The sequence below is a fragment of the Rhinoraja longicauda genome, chromosome 26 (assembly GCF_053455715.1).
Source record: "Rhinoraja longicauda isolate Sanriku21f chromosome 26, sRhiLon1.1, whole genome shotgun sequence".
NCBI lineage: Eukaryota > Metazoa > Chordata > Chondrichthyes > Rajiformes > Arhynchobatidae > Rhinoraja > Rhinoraja longicauda.
The window spans coordinates 15,507,321-15,525,316 of NC_135978.1; the positions used below are offsets into that span (position 1 = coordinate 15,507,321).

The 17,996-nt window shown below is 39.0% G+C and overlaps 1 protein-coding gene across 10 annotated transcripts in view; it reads left to right on the top strand.

Annotated features, from left to right (window-relative positions):
* The window catches only part of LOC144606296 (general transcription factor II-I-like), a 139,953-nt gene that overhangs the window by 65,466 nt on the left and 56,491 nt on the right, over nt 1–17,996 (top strand). For 9 of the 10 annotated variants that reach the window (XM_078422250.1, XM_078422255.1, XM_078422257.1 and 6 more), the window contains exons 10-16: nt 903–974; nt 9,495–9,560; nt 12,455–12,517; nt 12,891–12,944; nt 14,054–14,152; nt 14,850–14,915; nt 17,189–17,372. In XM_078422250.1, the coding sequence (XP_078278376.1) occupies nt 903–974; nt 9,495–9,560; nt 12,455–12,517; nt 12,891–12,944; nt 14,054–14,152; nt 14,850–14,915; nt 17,189–17,372 (604 nt within the window). The remainder of the gene's footprint in view (nt 1–902; nt 975–9,494; nt 9,561–12,454; nt 12,518–12,890; nt 12,945–14,053; nt 14,153–14,849; nt 14,916–17,188; nt 17,373–17,996) is intronic. The other variant, XM_078422256.1, reaches the window with a different exon arrangement.

Sequence of the window (17,996 nt, forward strand, 5' to 3'; positions counted from 1 at the left end):
CCCTCCCACTCCATCCCCCTCAACCTGCCTGATCCTCCCTCCTCCCCGCTCCCTCCCTAGGAGATAGATTTAAACTTTAAAATGTGAATAACTTTTAAAATATAACACCGATTTCAATGAAACTTCTTCCATTCACACCAAAGGAACGACGGTGAGTAAGGTGGCCCTAAAATTGTTGCGCTATCATGTACTGTTTTGGCTGTAGTTCAGGAACAAACAAATGAGGGTTTTAGTATATAGATTTGCCAGTCTATCCTAGCCAATTCCTTTCTCATACCTTCAAAGTCCTTTATTCAAGTTCAAGACCCTAATCTCTGCATTAACCATGTCACTCTCCATCCTAATGCAGAATTCCACCATATTCTGCTAACTAATCCTTCCTTATTACACAATACCCAGTCTAGGATGGCCTGTCCTCTAGTCGGTTCCTCTGCAGATTGGTTTAAAAACCCAACCCTTAAACATTCCAGGAAATCCTTCTCCTCAGCACTGTTACCAATTTGGTTTGCTTGTCGAGACTGACCTTTGTGTGGAAAGGTAATGTCCCTGTGATATTTTAAATTGGACACTAGATACAAAATAGCTGACAGAACTTCCATAAATGGTTCCATTGTAGGTGATAATTTTTTTCAACTGTAAGCGAAAGCATTACAATCTGATTGCTGATAAAGAAGACCACTGGAATTGGCTATGGTTAAATAGTCCATCATATTCGTTGCTAAGAAACTTAGCAGAATGATTAATATTTGGGTTCCTGCTCCTCTTATCTGAAGTAGTTTCCTAAGTGTTATTGTCTTCAGAAGGATAACAATATATATTTTTTAAACTAGCTGCAGTCTCTGTTTGTACTCTGAAACTTGCCTAATTCTGCATAGACTTTCATTTTTTGAAACATTTTTCAGGTACGTCAGTAGAACCAATTCCAATCAAAGCTGAAGCAGAAGATCCAGATTATTATCAATATACGAATCAAGGTAATGTGGAAATTTTGCTCTAAAACATGTTGAATAAATCAATTTCAATAAAATATGGTGAATATATCAGTCATTTCAATTTTGAAAACTTGCAACTTTTATCATTTGTTTTCTACTTGTGGGTCTTTACAAACTGCATTGTAGTGTTCAAAAATATAAACAGTCTAGTTACAGGCATTGCCTCTTTATTGCATAAATTCATAGCATTCCAAATTTGCAACAAAGCTTTTCATAAATAAAGAGGGTGGATGAATAGAGGTAAAGTATGTAGAGAAAGGGAATTACGAAAGTAGAAAATAAAGATTGTGATGGTGCAGAGTATTGTAGCATTATGGAAAAGAGATACGCGAGCTGGTTCTCAACAGGTAGAAAAGATTACAGTAGATGCAGGTGACGAGCATAAAGTTTGAGAGGAAACAGATTGTCATTGAGTAGAAGATAAAAGATTTAATGCATGCTGGCTGAAGACATTTCTTATTGTCTTTGATTTGCTTTGAGACTTTGATCCTTGGTTCTAGGCAACAGCCAGAGAAAGCGTTTTCCCTGTGTCTACTCTGCAAACCCGATAAGCAGTTAAATTTCAATGAGACCATCTTTTATTCTAAACTCTAATTTGGGTCTAGTCTGCTTAATCTCGTATCAGACAAACTCATAATTTTTCTAACAATCAGAATCTTGCAAGTACAGTAAATCTGATAATCTGGTGTACTCAGAACTTGGGGGGTGGGGGTGCTGGACTACCAAATTTTCTGGATTATTGGATGTACCAAACGAGATGAAAGATGTTGATGCTCTGGCAACAAATCTACCCACATTCCTGACTTGTGGTTTCCTTAAATTCGGCTCCGGGCACGCACCCAACGCACCCAGTTTGGACGTGGCATACACTTTGACTCCTGGTGTCTGCTCCAGGTTAATGAACAAGCCGGATGTAGAATTATAGGGATTTCTGAAATATTGGATACAGTATTGGAGTTTTACTCTATACCTTTCTCTGCTAAGGATGGCCAGATCTGTACACAGTATTCCAGTATTCGTCTCATCAGCCATGTATAATTTTGGTAGTACATCTTTACCTCTGGATGTAAACTTTTTTGTAATAATGTTTGGGCTCCTGGTTGTTGCCTGTACTTGCATGTTAAGTGTTTTGTGTATGAAGATACACAGTTCTTTTGAACATCAACCTCTGTCAATCTCTTTCCACACGGTATCTGCTTTGATTTCTGAAGAAGGGTCTTGACCTGAAACGTCACCCATTCCTTCTCTCCCGAGATGCTGCCTGACCTGCTGAGTTACTCCAGCATTTTGTGTCTACCTCTGCTTTTGTTTTCTCTTCTCTCTACCATACTTGGTGATTTCACATAATTGTTCATCTATCTCGTCCTCGTCCATTCACTTAGCCTGCATACACCCCCTGAAGTATGTCTGCATCTTCCTTGAAACGTGGACTGGCACTGAGCTTTGACTTCTCTGCAAACTTTTCTGCTTACCTTTGGTCACCTGATTCAAATCACTGATATAGATTGAACATCTGGGGCCTCGGGTTATAGACCTGTAGCCATCAGAAACCTGAAACCTCCACAAACTAAAAAAAAAATCAATTTTCTGTCAGTAACCAGTCTTAATTCCCCAATCCCATATGCCAAATTTAGCTTAATGATCTTTTATGTGGCACTTTTTAGTGTTTAAATACACTTTCTCCCAATATCTATTCTGGTGCTTGCAATTTCAAAAACAAAAGTCCAACATATTTGTTGCACATGATTCCTCTGGTAGGATCATGGTGACTCGGACAAATTCTGTTAATTTCTAAATACTCTTATCATTTCTTTAAACTATTCTAGCCTGTTCCCTACTAATGACATAAAGCCAATTTGTCTGTACTTCTGAATTTTCTCTCATGGTGGAGTTGCATTTGTTATTTAATAATCCAGTAATTTATCTAAAAATAGTGGAGTCTTGGAAGAAGGCTCCCAATGCATTTACTATCTCCGTAGCCACCTCTTTCAAAACCCATCAATGGGCTTCCAGTCCTATTAATTTCTCTCTTTTTTCAACTACTGACTCAAGATTTAATGTGCTCAATGTTTCTGGGATGTTTTTGTGTTCTTTATGATGAAATTTGTCAAGAAATATAAAGTGGGAGAAAGAAGGTTCCTCAATAATACCTTGGTAGTTTCAAAATAACATATTTTGCTAGTTTCACAGCTTTTTATGCTTAACTTGCATTGAAGTCTTGTTGCTGCATCATTGAGGTTAATATTACTAATATTCTTAGTAATTCATGATGGTTTTTTTGGGGTCTTTTTAGGCCTTTCCCCTCAGGGAAAAGAGAAATAATAAAAATCAAGGATTTCAAAATAACTCAACTGTAAAGGATGTACCGTCAAGTTTTGTATAAATTTCCAAGTAAAAAATGGGTTGGACATCTTTTTCATCAAATGTCACTAACCTTTGGAACCAATTGCTTTTCTTTTTATGGGTGAAATCTTGGTGTAGACTATCAAAGGAGTTGGCTGTGTTTCCAGTTATAGCTAACAGTTATGGTGAACAAAACCCGAGTGGAAAATTAAGACTGTTTTATCTATTGTTACATGAACTTGATGGTCATTAGGTTTTGAGAAGGAATTCTCCATGATTGCCCACTAAGTTGTGCTCTTAGCTGTGTATTAGCTTAGCTTATGTGCATCTAATTTTGCTTCCATTGAGATTGCATGGTTCAGGGCAATAGCTTCATGATGCTCAATTTCACCATGACTACTTTTGCACAAGATTAATAGGGCCAGCCAATTTCTTTTTGTTGTCTGTGTGAGGTGGTTGTGCACATTATATTTTTAAAATGCTTAATCATTGCCTATTGCTATTAAGCATTGGAGGTCCTACAATAGTGCTTTTTATGTCAGGGCCTGGTGTGGCTACTTTCGATGTCATTACAGTCTTACAAAGGTATTTGTTTTTCCCTAAGATATTTTCACATTGTGCGCAGTTTTCATGACTTGAGTGCATAGTCTTCCCATCCAAAATAATAGCAATATTTCATTGTCAAAAAATTATCTGACGCTGCTCTCTGTGTAGGAAGGAGGGGAGAAATTGAATTGGTTTCATTGCATCATTATATTCTGCTTTAAGCAATGCTTAATGATCTTTGTTCTCTGGTAAGATAGGTTAATTGCTTTCCCTTTCAATGCATCAACAGAAGTTTTGCTCTTGCAGTTGACATTTAATTTAGCATTTCAATTAGCTTCAACGTTGAATCAATACTTTTGATGAGCGGTGTTATCCCTGCCGATTTATATTTAATCCCAATGCTTCTGATTTAAAATGATCTCTTTTGGTGAAATCCCTGCATGGCAGCACTATCTCTTTAACCTGTGCAAATCCACTACCAGATCATATCTCCATTGCTCCAGTACTAGTCTTGCATCCATCAACCGTTTTGCCGTACCTGCTCCCTTGTTAATTTATTTTTGTTGTAACATGTGAAGAGCAACTGTTTAGTAGCTATGTGGAATTGTCAATTTCAATTATCTAAAATATGCTGTTCCGTATGCCATTACAATTGAGCATATAAGATTTGTTATATTTTGAGATTTATGGTTTGCTTCATCACTGCTCATTTTATTAATAATTAGGCCAAACCTCTCCTGTATTGGTACAGCAACCCCTCCCCCTCTCCCCCCCCCATTAACTTTAAAAATATAACACCAATTTCAACAAAATTTCTTCCATTAGCAACTATGTTCTTGTAATATAAATGAATTAGTCTTGCAGAAGTATCAAGAAAGTTCATCTAGTAGTTTGGTTTATAACCAGTGATATTAGAAGTAGAATGTAGAACAGTGCAGCACAGGAACAGGCCCTTCAGCGCACCATGATGACACAATTCAATCTGTCTGCACATGGTCTATGGTCTAAATGCTTAAACATTGCTTCTACACCTGCCTCCACCATCTCCCCATGTGATCCAGGCACCTACCACTCTGTGTAAAACATACACACACATTCCTTGTAAATTTCCTTTACTCTCCCCACCATCCGGTTATGACATCAGTGGTGGGGAAGATGCTGGAGTCAATTACAAAAGAAGAAATTGCGGAACATTTGGATAGCAGTAACAGGATCGTTCCGAGTTAACATGGATTTACGAAGGGGAAATCATGCTTGACTAATCTTCTGGAATTTTTTGAGGATGTAACTAGGATAATGGACAAGGGAGAGCCAGTGGATGTAGTGTACCTGCACTTTCAGAAAGCCTTTGATACGGTCCCACATAGGAGATTAGTGGGCAAGATTAGAGCACATGGTATTGGGGGTAGGGTGCTGACATGGATAGAAAATTGGTTGGCAGACAGGAAACAAAGAGTAGGGATTAACGGCAGGCATCAGAACGGCAGGCAGTGACTTGTGGGGTACCGCAAGTCTCAGTGCTGGGACCGCAGCTATTTACAATATACATTAATGACTTGTATGAAGGGATTAAAAATAACATTAGCAAATTTGCGGACGACACAAAGCTGGTGGCAGTGTGAACTGTGAGGAGGATGCTATGAGGTTGCAGGGTGACTTGGACAGGTTGTGTGAGTGGGCAGATGCATGGCAGATGCAGTTTAATGTGGATAAATGTGAGGTTATCTACTTTGGTGGTAAGAACAGGAAGGCAGATTATTATCTGAATGATGTCAAGTTAGGAAAAGGGGAAGTACCAAGAGATCTGGGTGTCCTTGTTCATCAGTCACTTAAAGTTAGCATGCAGGTACAGCAGGCAGTGAAGAAAGCTAATGGCATGGTGGCCTTTATGACAAGAGGAGTTGAGTATAGGAGCAAAGAGGACCTTCTGCAGTTGTACAGAGCCCTAGTGAGACCGCACCTGGAGTACTGTGTGCTGTTTTGGTCTCCAAATTTGAGGAAGGGCATTCTTGCTATTGAGGGTGTGCAGCGTAGGTTCACTAGGTTAATTCCCGGAATGTCGGGACTGTCGTATGTTGAGACTGAAAGACTGGAGCGACTCGGCTTGTATCAGCTGAAATTTAGAAGGATGAGTGGGAATCTTATTGAAACATATAAGATTATTAATGGATTGGACACGTTAGAGGCAGGAAACATGTTCCCATTGTTGGGGGAGTCCAGAACCAGGGGCCACAGTTTAAGAATAAGGAGTAGGCCATTTAGAACAGAAATGAGGAAAAACCTTTTCAGAGTTGTAAACTGTGGAATTCTCTGCCTCAGAAGGCAGTGGAGGCCAATTCTCTGGATGCTAGATAGAGCTCTTGATGATAGAGGAATCAGGGGGTATGGGGAGAAGGCAGGAACAGGGTACTGATTGTGAATGATTGTGAATGATCAGTCTCTGAAGCTCATTGATGTAATCAACAAGGAAAGCTCATCAATTCCTATACTTCTTTAGAAGCTTGAGGAGATTTGGCATGTCGACCAATACTCTATTGAACTTGTACAATTGAACTTTTACAATGTTCAGGCTCGAGACCATATTGACTGGTGACGGACATTTACTATAAACCCACTGACTCGCACAGCTATCTGGACTATACTTCTTCCCACCCGGTCCCCTGCAAAAAGTCTATCCCCTACTCCCAATTCCTCTGTCTACGCTGCATCTGCGCCCGGGATGAGGTGTTTCACACTAGGGCTTCAGAGATGTCCTCGTTCTTCAGGAAACGGGGCTTCCCCTCCTCCATTATAGATGAGGCTCTCACTAGGGTCTCTTCTACATCCCGCAGCTCCGCTCTTGCTCCCCCTCCCCCCACTCGCAACAAGGACAGAATCCCCCTCGTTCTCACCTTCCACCCCACCAGCCAGCGGATCCAACAAATCATCCGCCAACATTTCGGCACCTACAACAGGACCCCACCACTGGCCATATCTTCCCATCCCCTCCCCTCTCTGCGTTCCGCAGTGACCGTTCCCTCCATAACTCCCTGGTCCACTCGTCCCTTCCTACCCAAACCACCCCAACCCTGGGCACTTTCCCCTGCAACCGCACGAGATGCAACACCTGTCCCTTTACCTCCCCCCTCAACTCCATCCAAGGACCCAAACAGTCTTTCCAGGTGAGACAAAGGTTCACCTGCACCTCCTCCAACCTCATCTATAGCATCCGCTGCTCTAGATGTCAACTTATTTACTTCGGCGAAACCAAGCGCAGGCTCGGCAATCGCTTCGCTGAACACCTGCGCTCAGTCCGCATTGACCAAACTGATCTCCCGGTGGTCGAGCACTTCAACTCCCCTCCCGTTCCCAGTCTGACCTTTCTGTCATGGGCCTCCTCCAGTGCCATAGTGAGGACCACCGGAAATTGGAGGAACAGCACCTCATATTTCGCCTGGGCAGTTTGCAGCCCAGTGGTATGAGCATCGACTTCTCCATCTTTAGAGTTCCTCTGTCCCTCTCTTCCCCTCCTCCTTCCCAGATCTCCCTCTATCTTCCTGTCTCCACCTATATCCTTCCTTTGTCCCGCCCCCCCGACATCAGTCTGAAGAAGGGTCTCGATCCGAAACGTCACCCATTCCTTCTCTCCCGAGATGCTGCCTGACCTGCTGAGTTACTCCAGCATTTTGTGAATAAATACCTTCGATTTGTACCAGCATCTGCAGTTATTTTCTTATACATATTGACTGGTTGCATGTATGCCCCGGAGCAATGTATGCCCAGTCCATCAGACGCTGACTTCCCCACCATCAAAGGGATCTATAGTTAACGCTGCCTCAAAAACGCAAACAATTTCATCAAATATCTACACTACCTGGCCACACTGTCATTTAATTCCTTCCTTTGGAACAAAGGTACAGAAGCCTGAAAACTCTGACCATTGAGTTCAAGAATAGCTTCTTCCCAACAACCATTAGGCTCTTGAGCACAGCACTGCACCTCAGCAAGATTGAACATCTGTGGACTGTCTTTGGTTGCACTGAGTGTTTCTTTGCAGTCGTATCATGGTTATTAATTTAAAATGTTAAAATATATATTATCTGTTGTAATGCATTTATGGGCCAGTTCAGCTGCTGCCAGTAATAATTTCATTGTTCCTTTGGCAGTACCTATGACAATTAAACTCTTGACTTGATTCATGACAAATTAAATGGTGTTTGAGGTGTAAAATATGCAAAGGTATCGAGTGGCAGTATGGAGAACGAGAAAGGAATGGCAATACTTGTTCCTGTTATCAGGGATGTGAATTTTCCGCGGATTTCCACGTTTTTAAAATCAATTTTCCGTGCTTTTTGCCCGATTTCCGCGTTTTTTTACTTTGCCAAATAAATGGAAAAACCGGATCGAAAATAGAAGAAAAAAAAACGAAACGATGTATAGAACTGTAATGAACACCAGAGTTCTGCTGGAGGTCGCTAGGGGATCCGCGAGAAATCCCCCGCGCCTGGAAGTCTCCCTGAAAATGTGGCACCTAGGCTGGGCGAGGCAGCCAATCTCAACCTCATCAGGACTTCCATGGCCGATCGGTGGGTTGAATTTGTAACCTGCGGCCGGGGCTCTGGAACTCCAGCCCAGTTGGAGCCAGCACATCTATCCCCATAGCCAACTTCCTTGGCCAGCTGGATAAACCAGCAAAGATCTGGAACCAAGAGTGCCGGAAAATCAGTGGTGGAACTGTATCACAAAATGCTGGAGTAACTCAGCGGGTCAGGCAGCATCTCAGGAGAGAAGGAAAGAAGGACCCATTCCTTCTCTCCTGAGATGCTGCCTGACCCGCTGAGTTATTCCAGCATTGTGTGATACCTTTGATTTGTACCAGCACTGCAGTTAATTTCCTACAGTGGTGGAACTGTAATGAGTAAATATTAAATTTAAAAGTGCAAGATTATATAACTAAATTAATTAACGCAGGGTTAAAATATAAAACAGCAGAAAAGCCAATTACCACCTTTTTGGGCTGATTATCAATTAATGTGCTTTGGTTGTGCTGTGGTATTGATTTTTTAAAATTGTATATGTGCATATTCTCTGTAATATTCTCTGTTACTGTAAACTGAGTCACCAGATGACGCTGTGGTTCATGCAGTGGAATTATTGAGCTGTTCCTGTAACATTTGCTTTATTTCACCTTTGTCTCCAATGTAAAACCAAATAAATTAAGAGTGAAGGTTGTTGACCAACAGACGCTTGGATCTAATTTGGTGATGCACGAAGGGAAAGTTAACTAGTGATTAAAGGAATCACAAAGAAATTTGCGAAGCAGGACGATGCGAGTAACGGTTCAATGCTGGTGGGCATATGAAGGAGTGATGCCTAAAATATTATCTTTCTTCCAATTTCTAGTTATCTTCACTTGTTCAAAAATGTAACTGGAAACCACATGATGTAATTAATGGCTGTAGGCCAGTACTGATCTTTCTAATACTAAAATTGTATGGCACCAATTTGCAGATGATTGAGGAGAAATCTTTGTGGGGCATAATCCACAATACCTTAGTGGAACTACATATCTATTTTAAATGGTGTTGTACATTAAGGAGTACAAAAATTATTCAAAGGATCATCTGCCAACAGGAGGAGAGTTGCAGAATGAAGCCAATGTATCAAGTGATGAGACTGAAGAGGAATATACAGCAGATGGTAAGAAGTGGAGTAACTTCCCTTTTTAATTTTTGCCCCCTGAGAAAATGAAATTAGTCTGAGGTCTCAGCAGTAACAAAACATTAATGCAGAACCTTTTGAAATGGCAGTTTTAATCTTAGAAGTATTATAAATTTCTAACACCAATTGGTAGACTGCAAATAAATGTAAATTTGATATATGAAAAATAGAAAATTTAATTTTGTTGGCCGCTTGGTTTGATTCATTGATTTTCAGACAAACATTGCAAATTATTTTTCTGCTGGTATCTTGATAAGATGGCCTGGGTAAGATTGATGTTTTGTGTATGTGCAGCTAGAGTCAGCTGTTGTTAAGAATATTTGAAAAATCCAAGTTCATGAAATGACAGCGGTGGACATGACCCACATCACCAGTTTTTTTGCTGCATAGTTATTGCAGTATTATTGCAGTATTATGCAAGATCAGTTTGCCTTTACCCAAGTTGAGATTAGAAGTGAAAGTTTTCATTGGGTACATTGGTTTTCTTAGGATATATTCTCGATGTAGTGCTTTATATTTTCCAGGATGTAGACATTGCTGGCAAGGCTGATTGGCAAGGTTTATTGTAGGCACAAGGGACTACAGATGCTGGTTTACAACAAAAAAAATGACACAGTGCTGGAGTAACTCAGTAGGTCAGGCATCATCTCTGGAGGACAAGAACAGGCAATTATTCGGGTCAGAACCCAACTTCAGGCAAGGTATACTGTCCATTTTTAACTAACCCTGAGCTTAAAATTAATAAAACAGATGCTTGAAATTTGAAAGAAAACAAAATACTGGAATTGCTCAGATGGTAACACAACATCTCTGAGAGGAAAACCAGAGTTGACGTTACAGGTCGAAGACCATTTATATGAACTGCTAAAATGAGAAAAAAATGGCTCAAACAGAGAAAATATGGTACAGATGGATATCATAATCATATCATATATATACAGCGCGGAAACAGGCCTTTTTGGCCCACCAAGTCCGCGCCGCCCAGCGATCCCCGCACATTAACACTATCCTACACACATTAGGGACAATTTTTTACATTTACCCAGTCAAATTAACCTACATACCCGTACGTCTTTGAAGAGGTTGTGACTATTTTAATGCATTTACCTGCCGTGCTTTTGTCTGGATCCAATTGGAGATGGGCTTGGGCAGTTCCAATTGCTGAGGAGTTGCAAATGGAGATCAAAGTTGTGCATTCATTAATGGGCATCCCTTCGGACCTTAATTTGGATGCAAGATCTTTTAATGAAGCAGCTGACAATTGTTGGGCTTGAGGAATTCTCAGATTCTCAGATTATTTGTATTGTCATTTCTTGGCTACTTTCCCCTTTGAGAACGTCAAGCAATAACTGAAAATAAACTATTAGTATTTCAGGTCTGGGTCGTTCCGATCTCAACGGGTCCCAGACCTGTAATGTTAACTGGTTTTCTTTCCACAGGTGCTGCCTGACCTAATGAGCTTTTCAATACATTTCCGATGTCTAGCATTTGCAGTTTTTACATTTTAATTTTCTTTATAGAAATGTTGGAATTACTTTCATTTCATTTGCACCTAATTGCTTTGAGCCCTCTACAAATGTAAAATGATTGCAGAACCTGCCTTTGCATGTCCTAAAGCAGTTAATATGTTATATGTTCAACACATGCACCACTCATTGAAACACAGCTATTTTAAAACGGTGTAAATGTGAGTGGCTGCTTTGCAATTCAATATTTTGCAAATGCAGCTCTAAAATGCGGCAGTCAATCGTTAAATTATTTTACGAACAATTTCATAATTGATATTTTTGGTCACAGAAAATCATGATTCACTTACTGATGCAGTGACATTTTTGAAAGATACTTCAATCTACGGATAAATCACACAGAAATCAGTTTTTCCAAGCTTCTTTCAACATTCGTTTTGTTGAATTTTGAGTTTAGTTTTTCATTGTTAATTGAAGAGAGGTAAGAGAAGCCCTAATTATTTTTCCCTTAAGTATCTTGGCTATACTCATTTCCAGAGTAGCCATGAAGTACACAAATTTGGGATGTTAGGAACAGTTGTTAAAACGTGTCACCTGGTAGAACCAATTTCCTTTTTAATAGGGTCAACATTGCTTGAAATTTATAATTTTGGGGGGAAAAGCAGAAATATTACAGTTTGGTAGTTTTCATTTTTCATGCTATTTATTCTTGCTTAGATTGTGATGTGGAACAGATATAATTGAAGCTGGTGGGAATTTTAAATTTCTCAAGTAGGTAGGTTTTAAAAGATTGAACCCCAATTCCACTCTCTCCATTTCTAGTTTTAAACAAGGTCAAACAGTATGGTGAGGGCATGTGGGGATCATCCCAGTTTTGAGCAAGCTTGTTTATTTGAATAAAGTAAAGCTATGTATCTTTAAATAATTTCTGAGTTTCTCAGACATCAGGCAGCCTAGTATTTATAGTGAGTTGAGCACTGCTTAGAGGAAAAATTGGGCACCTTCACTGCATCACTTGTGGCCAGCAACATAAGATTTAAGAGATATAACACTGGGGGAATTTAACAGAGCTGTGCCAGTGCTGCAGAAATCTTTGATCACCGAGTACTTTAATTGCCTCCTCAAAATAATTTAAAATTGTGTTTTCCATGAGACTATTCAAATATATTTGTATTCTGATGCTTAACACTGCAAAATTTGCAATTAACGCAACAAATTACAGCAGCCCTATTAATGGTGACTTTATTTGAGAAACAAACATTGCTTGATTATGACATCCTGTGGTCATGTAAGGTACAATGCATTACATGATAGTTACTTGTACATTTGTAAAGCTTTTTTCTTGTGTTGCTTAATTTAATTTAAGTTTTTCCTTAAATAGTAAACATTTTGTTTTGTATTCCTTAGATTTGACTCACCATGAGCATTCTGACACTAGTGAAGACCCAGAAGTAGAAGTTACTATTGAAGGCAAGCATTGGTTCTTTAACTGATTCTGTAGTAGGCACAGAACCTACTATATATAGTAGTTGAAACTTTGAATAAATTGATATTCAGTTCTGTCGTATTACATTCCAAAACAATTGTGTGTCTGAGGGAGGGAATGGTCAGGTGGGTGGTGAACTCGAATTTCCAAGTCATAAATGCAGCTGGTTGTGCTTTTCCTTTTTTTGTTCCTGCATTCCTGATCTGATCCTCTTTACCCTCAAATTTAGGCAAATTGCATTGAAAGTGTCAAATTATTTTATTTCATAATTCAAAATTGTAGTTGAAAATTAAGATCTCCTTTAATTTAAGAGGCTTTATTCTTCTGATCAGCTTTGATTTCACCTGATGTCTGTAGGGCAATACTTGATGAAAAAGAAAATATCTGGGAGCCGGTGTGAAAGAAGTGCAGGTGAAAGCTTTTAAACTATATTCCGATCTGACTTGTGGCAAGATATCAGTTTTCTTTAAAATAAAATGGGTATATTTCAATCCGTCTTATGTTCTTGTGACAAACAGAAGAGCATAATGGAGAATGAAGAAACCTGTTGGTTATTGTAAAATAATTTATCTTGATAGATTAAGAAAATTGTGGGTGATCTATGAAATCATCATGTGTTATTCATAATAGAGTATTGGTATAGACGTTGGGAGAGATGTTAGCAAAGAATAGTATTTTGGAGGGAACAGAATATAGGACAATATTATCAGATGGAAGAGGGAGAGTACAAGAAAATATGGGAGGGGATAAAGTGGCATGGCAATCAAACAGTAAATATTGTAGCAAAGTTACCAAGTTTAATTCGGATATCATTTTCTCGTACCGTACAAATCTGAGTCCCAAATTCTATAATAGCCAATTAAGTACTTTTTGTCATGTAATCATCATTGTAAACCTTGTGAATTGACAATCACCATTTAGCAAGGTGTAATGATCTGTTTTGATTTGTTTTGAAGTAAAGTTACACAATCAAAGCAAAGTTAATTGCAAAAGTAAATAAAGAAAGCACAATTAGATACAATTTGGGGGGGGGGGGAGGGGGGAGATTCGTCATGAATCATCCTTGAAAATTGAAGAAAAACGCCTAACTCCATTTTACCTGAACAATAATTAATGCTGGAGGCCATGCCATGATGGTACAACTCTTTCATAATGCATCCGACATCCTTGCTGTGGCATGTACCTTCGCTGAAAATGCTTCCAGGATTTTTTGTTTTCATCTCATGCTTGCAGTACCAGCAGTTTTGTTTAATTTTCATTTATGTAAACACTGCCTAGTTGAGCGCAAATGCTAGATTCTATATATCCCACGATTCTGCTTATTTTCATTTGTTCTCATTCAGTGTGGCCATTTGGGTACTTGGGATTCCAAATTTTTGTCATGAATGCATCAACAAAATTGCAATGAAACCAAAAGGCACTGTAAATCGGGCTATTTGGATAAGTATGAGAGGACATTTATGGTTCACAGTTTTATGAAGAGCATGGAAATGTTATAAAACTGCATTTTCTATTTTTAGATGATGAATATTTCCCACCAAATAAGCGAACAAAGTGTACAGTACAGCTGACGGATGCCGGGGCCACCGTGAAGCGGAAAAGTAGGGAATTCAATTTTGGTGAGTTAAAGTACCATTTCAATTTCTTGAAGATTTGTTTCCATTCCTAGATAAACAGGACCAATCATCAGACTTGCTAGATGTAATGTATTCTATGATTATGCAGAAATCACTGGATATTTTAATAAATTTAATTGTAAATTGATTTTTGATTTTTCATTCTTAACTTTTATTAATTAAACAATACAGAATACTTTTTGGAAATTTAGTTCGCTTTGCATCATTCATTTTCTATGTTGTACATTATGTTAAATTTGTTTTACCATAATGATTAGGTTTTTCAATCCAGTAGGTGTGCAAGGAAAATTCATTTGTGAGATGGTTCATAACTTTTGTTCAGAACATTCAATTTGGCTGATTCAATAAAATAAATAAAGTGCAGAACTTTGCTTTAACATCTCAACTGCAAATACAGCATAATTTAGACTTTTAATTATAAACATTTGTGCTTGAATCAGAAATTTGATTTCTTTTGTCAGCGTCTTGAAATTCGTCTTGCATGTATTCTGTGTTTGCAGTAGGCAATATTTGATAAACTGGTTTAAAGGTTTCTGCATTCATCACTACTTGGAGTCATTGCTGTGCACAAGTTAATCAACGGTATTTACTGTATCTGGGCATTAGTTACCACTATTTTACTTTAGTTATACTGGTGTTGAGCTTTTTTCATTAATTTGCAAACTTTTCATAAATGCAGAACAATGGAATGCAAGAATTACCGATTTAAGAAAGCAAGTAGAAGAACTCTTTGAAAGAAAATATGGTAATTATTATGGTTAAATTTTGTGTAACATGCTTATCAGATTGTTTTAATTCTTTAAAAAGAACGATAAGTTGGTCCTAATTATGATGAATGTGGCCAGCAAGTCGATTTGGGATATGGGCGGAGGTGAACATGTTTATGATACTGAGGGGGACAGTTATTAGAAAATTGGGTATTAGTAACCCAAGCTGATTGCATGAGATGGGCTGTACATTATTGCAATGGTAAGGAGTATTCAATCTTGACTGATAATGGATTAAATTTGTTGTATTTAATTCTACAATGTATTCAGTTCCTCGGATTTGTTCTTAACTAGTTCCATTGAATCAAAATGCTTCCAAGAGGAATGGCACAATATAACTGATCAAAAGGTCTTCAACGTGACATGTTAACGATGTTGCCTGACCTGATGCGTGTTTCTGGCGCATTCTATTTCAAAGGGATATTATAGCCTTGGGTTTAATGCTGTTGAATTATTACATGCAGTTGGTGGTTTCAGTCTTTGCAGTTTACATTTCTAGCATGCATTTATGTTTTTACACCTTGCTGCTAACTTCAAATGTATTTGTCTGATTTACATCATCTCCAGACCCACTATTGTTAACCAAGTGTTTATCACACTCGAATCCAGCTCCCTCATCCTTGCTGTCATTTTTAAAAATCCATCTCTTCCTCCACTTTCTTGAATAACATTTTGGGGACCTTTTCCTCCTTCCCTGCCTATTTTTCCCCCAACATTGCTTCTTAAAATGGGCTTTGCCTCGGAGTATTTCCCAGTTCTGATAAAGGTCACCAATCTGAAATGGTAATTTTTATTGTCTCTCCATTGAAACACCCTGACTCACTCTGCATTGCTGACATTTTCTGTTTTAGACTTCAGCATCTACAGTATTTTCCTGTTCTTAGATCCTAGCAGTTACAATCTGAAGAGGCTGATGGAGTGGTTGATTAACTTTAGAACAAGGGAGGTTATGGGAAGATTGACAAGGTGTTCAAATTATGAAATCATCATAAAGTATGTTTGGAGAACCGTTTCACTGACACGAGGATCAATAATTTGAGGACAAGGATTTAAGATTATTGATAGAAAATTCAAAGGAGGTAAATTTACTTTTTAAAAGGATACCAGAAGCAATTCAGCAGTAACTTTCTAAGAATAGTTAATGGAAATTGCAGGAGTAAAGGACTAATTAAATAGTTCGAAGATGAGCTGTTAGTAGGGTGGGCCAGATTTGGTAAAAAATTGCAGTTTTGGTCTCCTAATTTGAGGAAGAACATTCTTGCTATTGAGGGAGTGCAGCGTAGGTTCATCGGGTTAATTCCTGGGATGGCAGGACTGACATGATGAAAGAATGGTCGACTGCATTCACCGGAATTTCGAAGGATGAGAGGGGATCTTATAGAAACCCATAAAATTCTTAAAGGATTGGACAGGCTAGTTGCAGGAAAAATGTTCCCCATGTTGGGGAAGTCCAGAACCAGTGGTCACAGTTTCAGAATAAGGAGTGGGCCATTTAGATGAGGAACAACATTTTCAGCCAGAGAGTTGTGAATGTGTGGAATTCTCTGCCACAGTGGAGGCCGATTCACAGGATGTATTCAAGAGAGAGTTAGATATAGCTCTTGGGGCTATGGAATCAAGGGATATGGGGCGAAAGTAGGAACAGGGTAGTGATTCTGGGTGATCAGCCATGATCACATTGAATAGCGGTGCTGACTTGAAGGGCTGAATGGCCTACTCCTGCACCTATTTTCTGTTTCTAATAGCTCTTTGTGCTGTAAGTTTCTAATTTCTAATGATATCTGGAACTCTGTCATCTTATTTATTATCCCAAATAGATGACAGCAACATTTTACATCAGATAAGGAGTTCCTATTTTTCCTACCTCTAAATATCAGCCTAATGTCTTTTGTGGGGTTATTAAAGAAAAAGATACTTAAGTTTCTTGGTTTGGGAGCATCTTTGTTTTAGTTGGGTAATAATGCATTGTCTTATTAAATTAGTAAATTAAGCTAGCTTGCTTAGTCTGTAGAATTAGACTCCATGTTAGGAAGGTTTGGCAAGGATATCTTATGATGCCACAAAACATCATAGGAGATCTCCCACATTCTTCATTGCTCTATATGTCATTCTGCAATTTGGTAATGTTCCTCTTCAACGGTTCGCATTTAAATATGTTCACTGCAAAGTGGAGTGTAAGTAATTTAGAACAGGTATTGTATGAAGCTACTATAATAATAGACCTAAATCTTAACATTGTATAAAATTTTAGCTCAAGCCACTCTTGCTACCGGACCAGTTGTGATCCCATATCCACTCTTCCAGTCGAATTCCGAAGATCTTTGTGTTGATGGTTTACCTGAAGGAATTCCATTCAGGAGGCCATCCACCTATGGAATTCCAAGATTAGAAAGAATCCTTCTAGCAAAAGACAGGATAAAATTTGTTATAAAAAGGTATGGATTTAGTAAGAATTTGATTTAATGGCAAGAGAACTGGTATGTTGGATATTGACTTCTGTTAAATAGCCCTTAAGTAGTTATTTGCTGTAAAGACCGTTGAAATACTTAAAGATTCTGAGCACTTGTATAAATGTAGGGATTTACATTTTACCCTCTCTATAAGCGAGTTCGGTATTCCGACTGAGCATGCGCAGGCATAGAATTGTCACCAGCTGATCTACGTGTAAATGTTCGTTTTTTCCAGTTTTTCTCCGTATAGGTAAGAAAATATAGTTTTCAAAACTGTTAATTTGATGTACATATGGTTAATTAGTAAAAACTATGATGATTTTGTAGTTTTTCTTTTATTTATGCGGTGAGTTCCCCTCGACTCTCCCCGACTCTTTAACTTGTCCCGGAGCCGTAGAACCGCAGCTGATCGCCACCGACCCAGGGCCGGGACAAGGCGAGATAACGCAGCGCCCCCTCGCAAACAACAAACTCAAGGATACTTCCCTCGCCACCAGCGCTCACCTTGGGGATGCGGGGCTTCCGAACAACAACCACAACACGTGTTTGTTTTTATTTCGCTGCGTTAGAGGGAGACGGGGCCAGGGAAGAGAGTGGAGGGGCGACGCA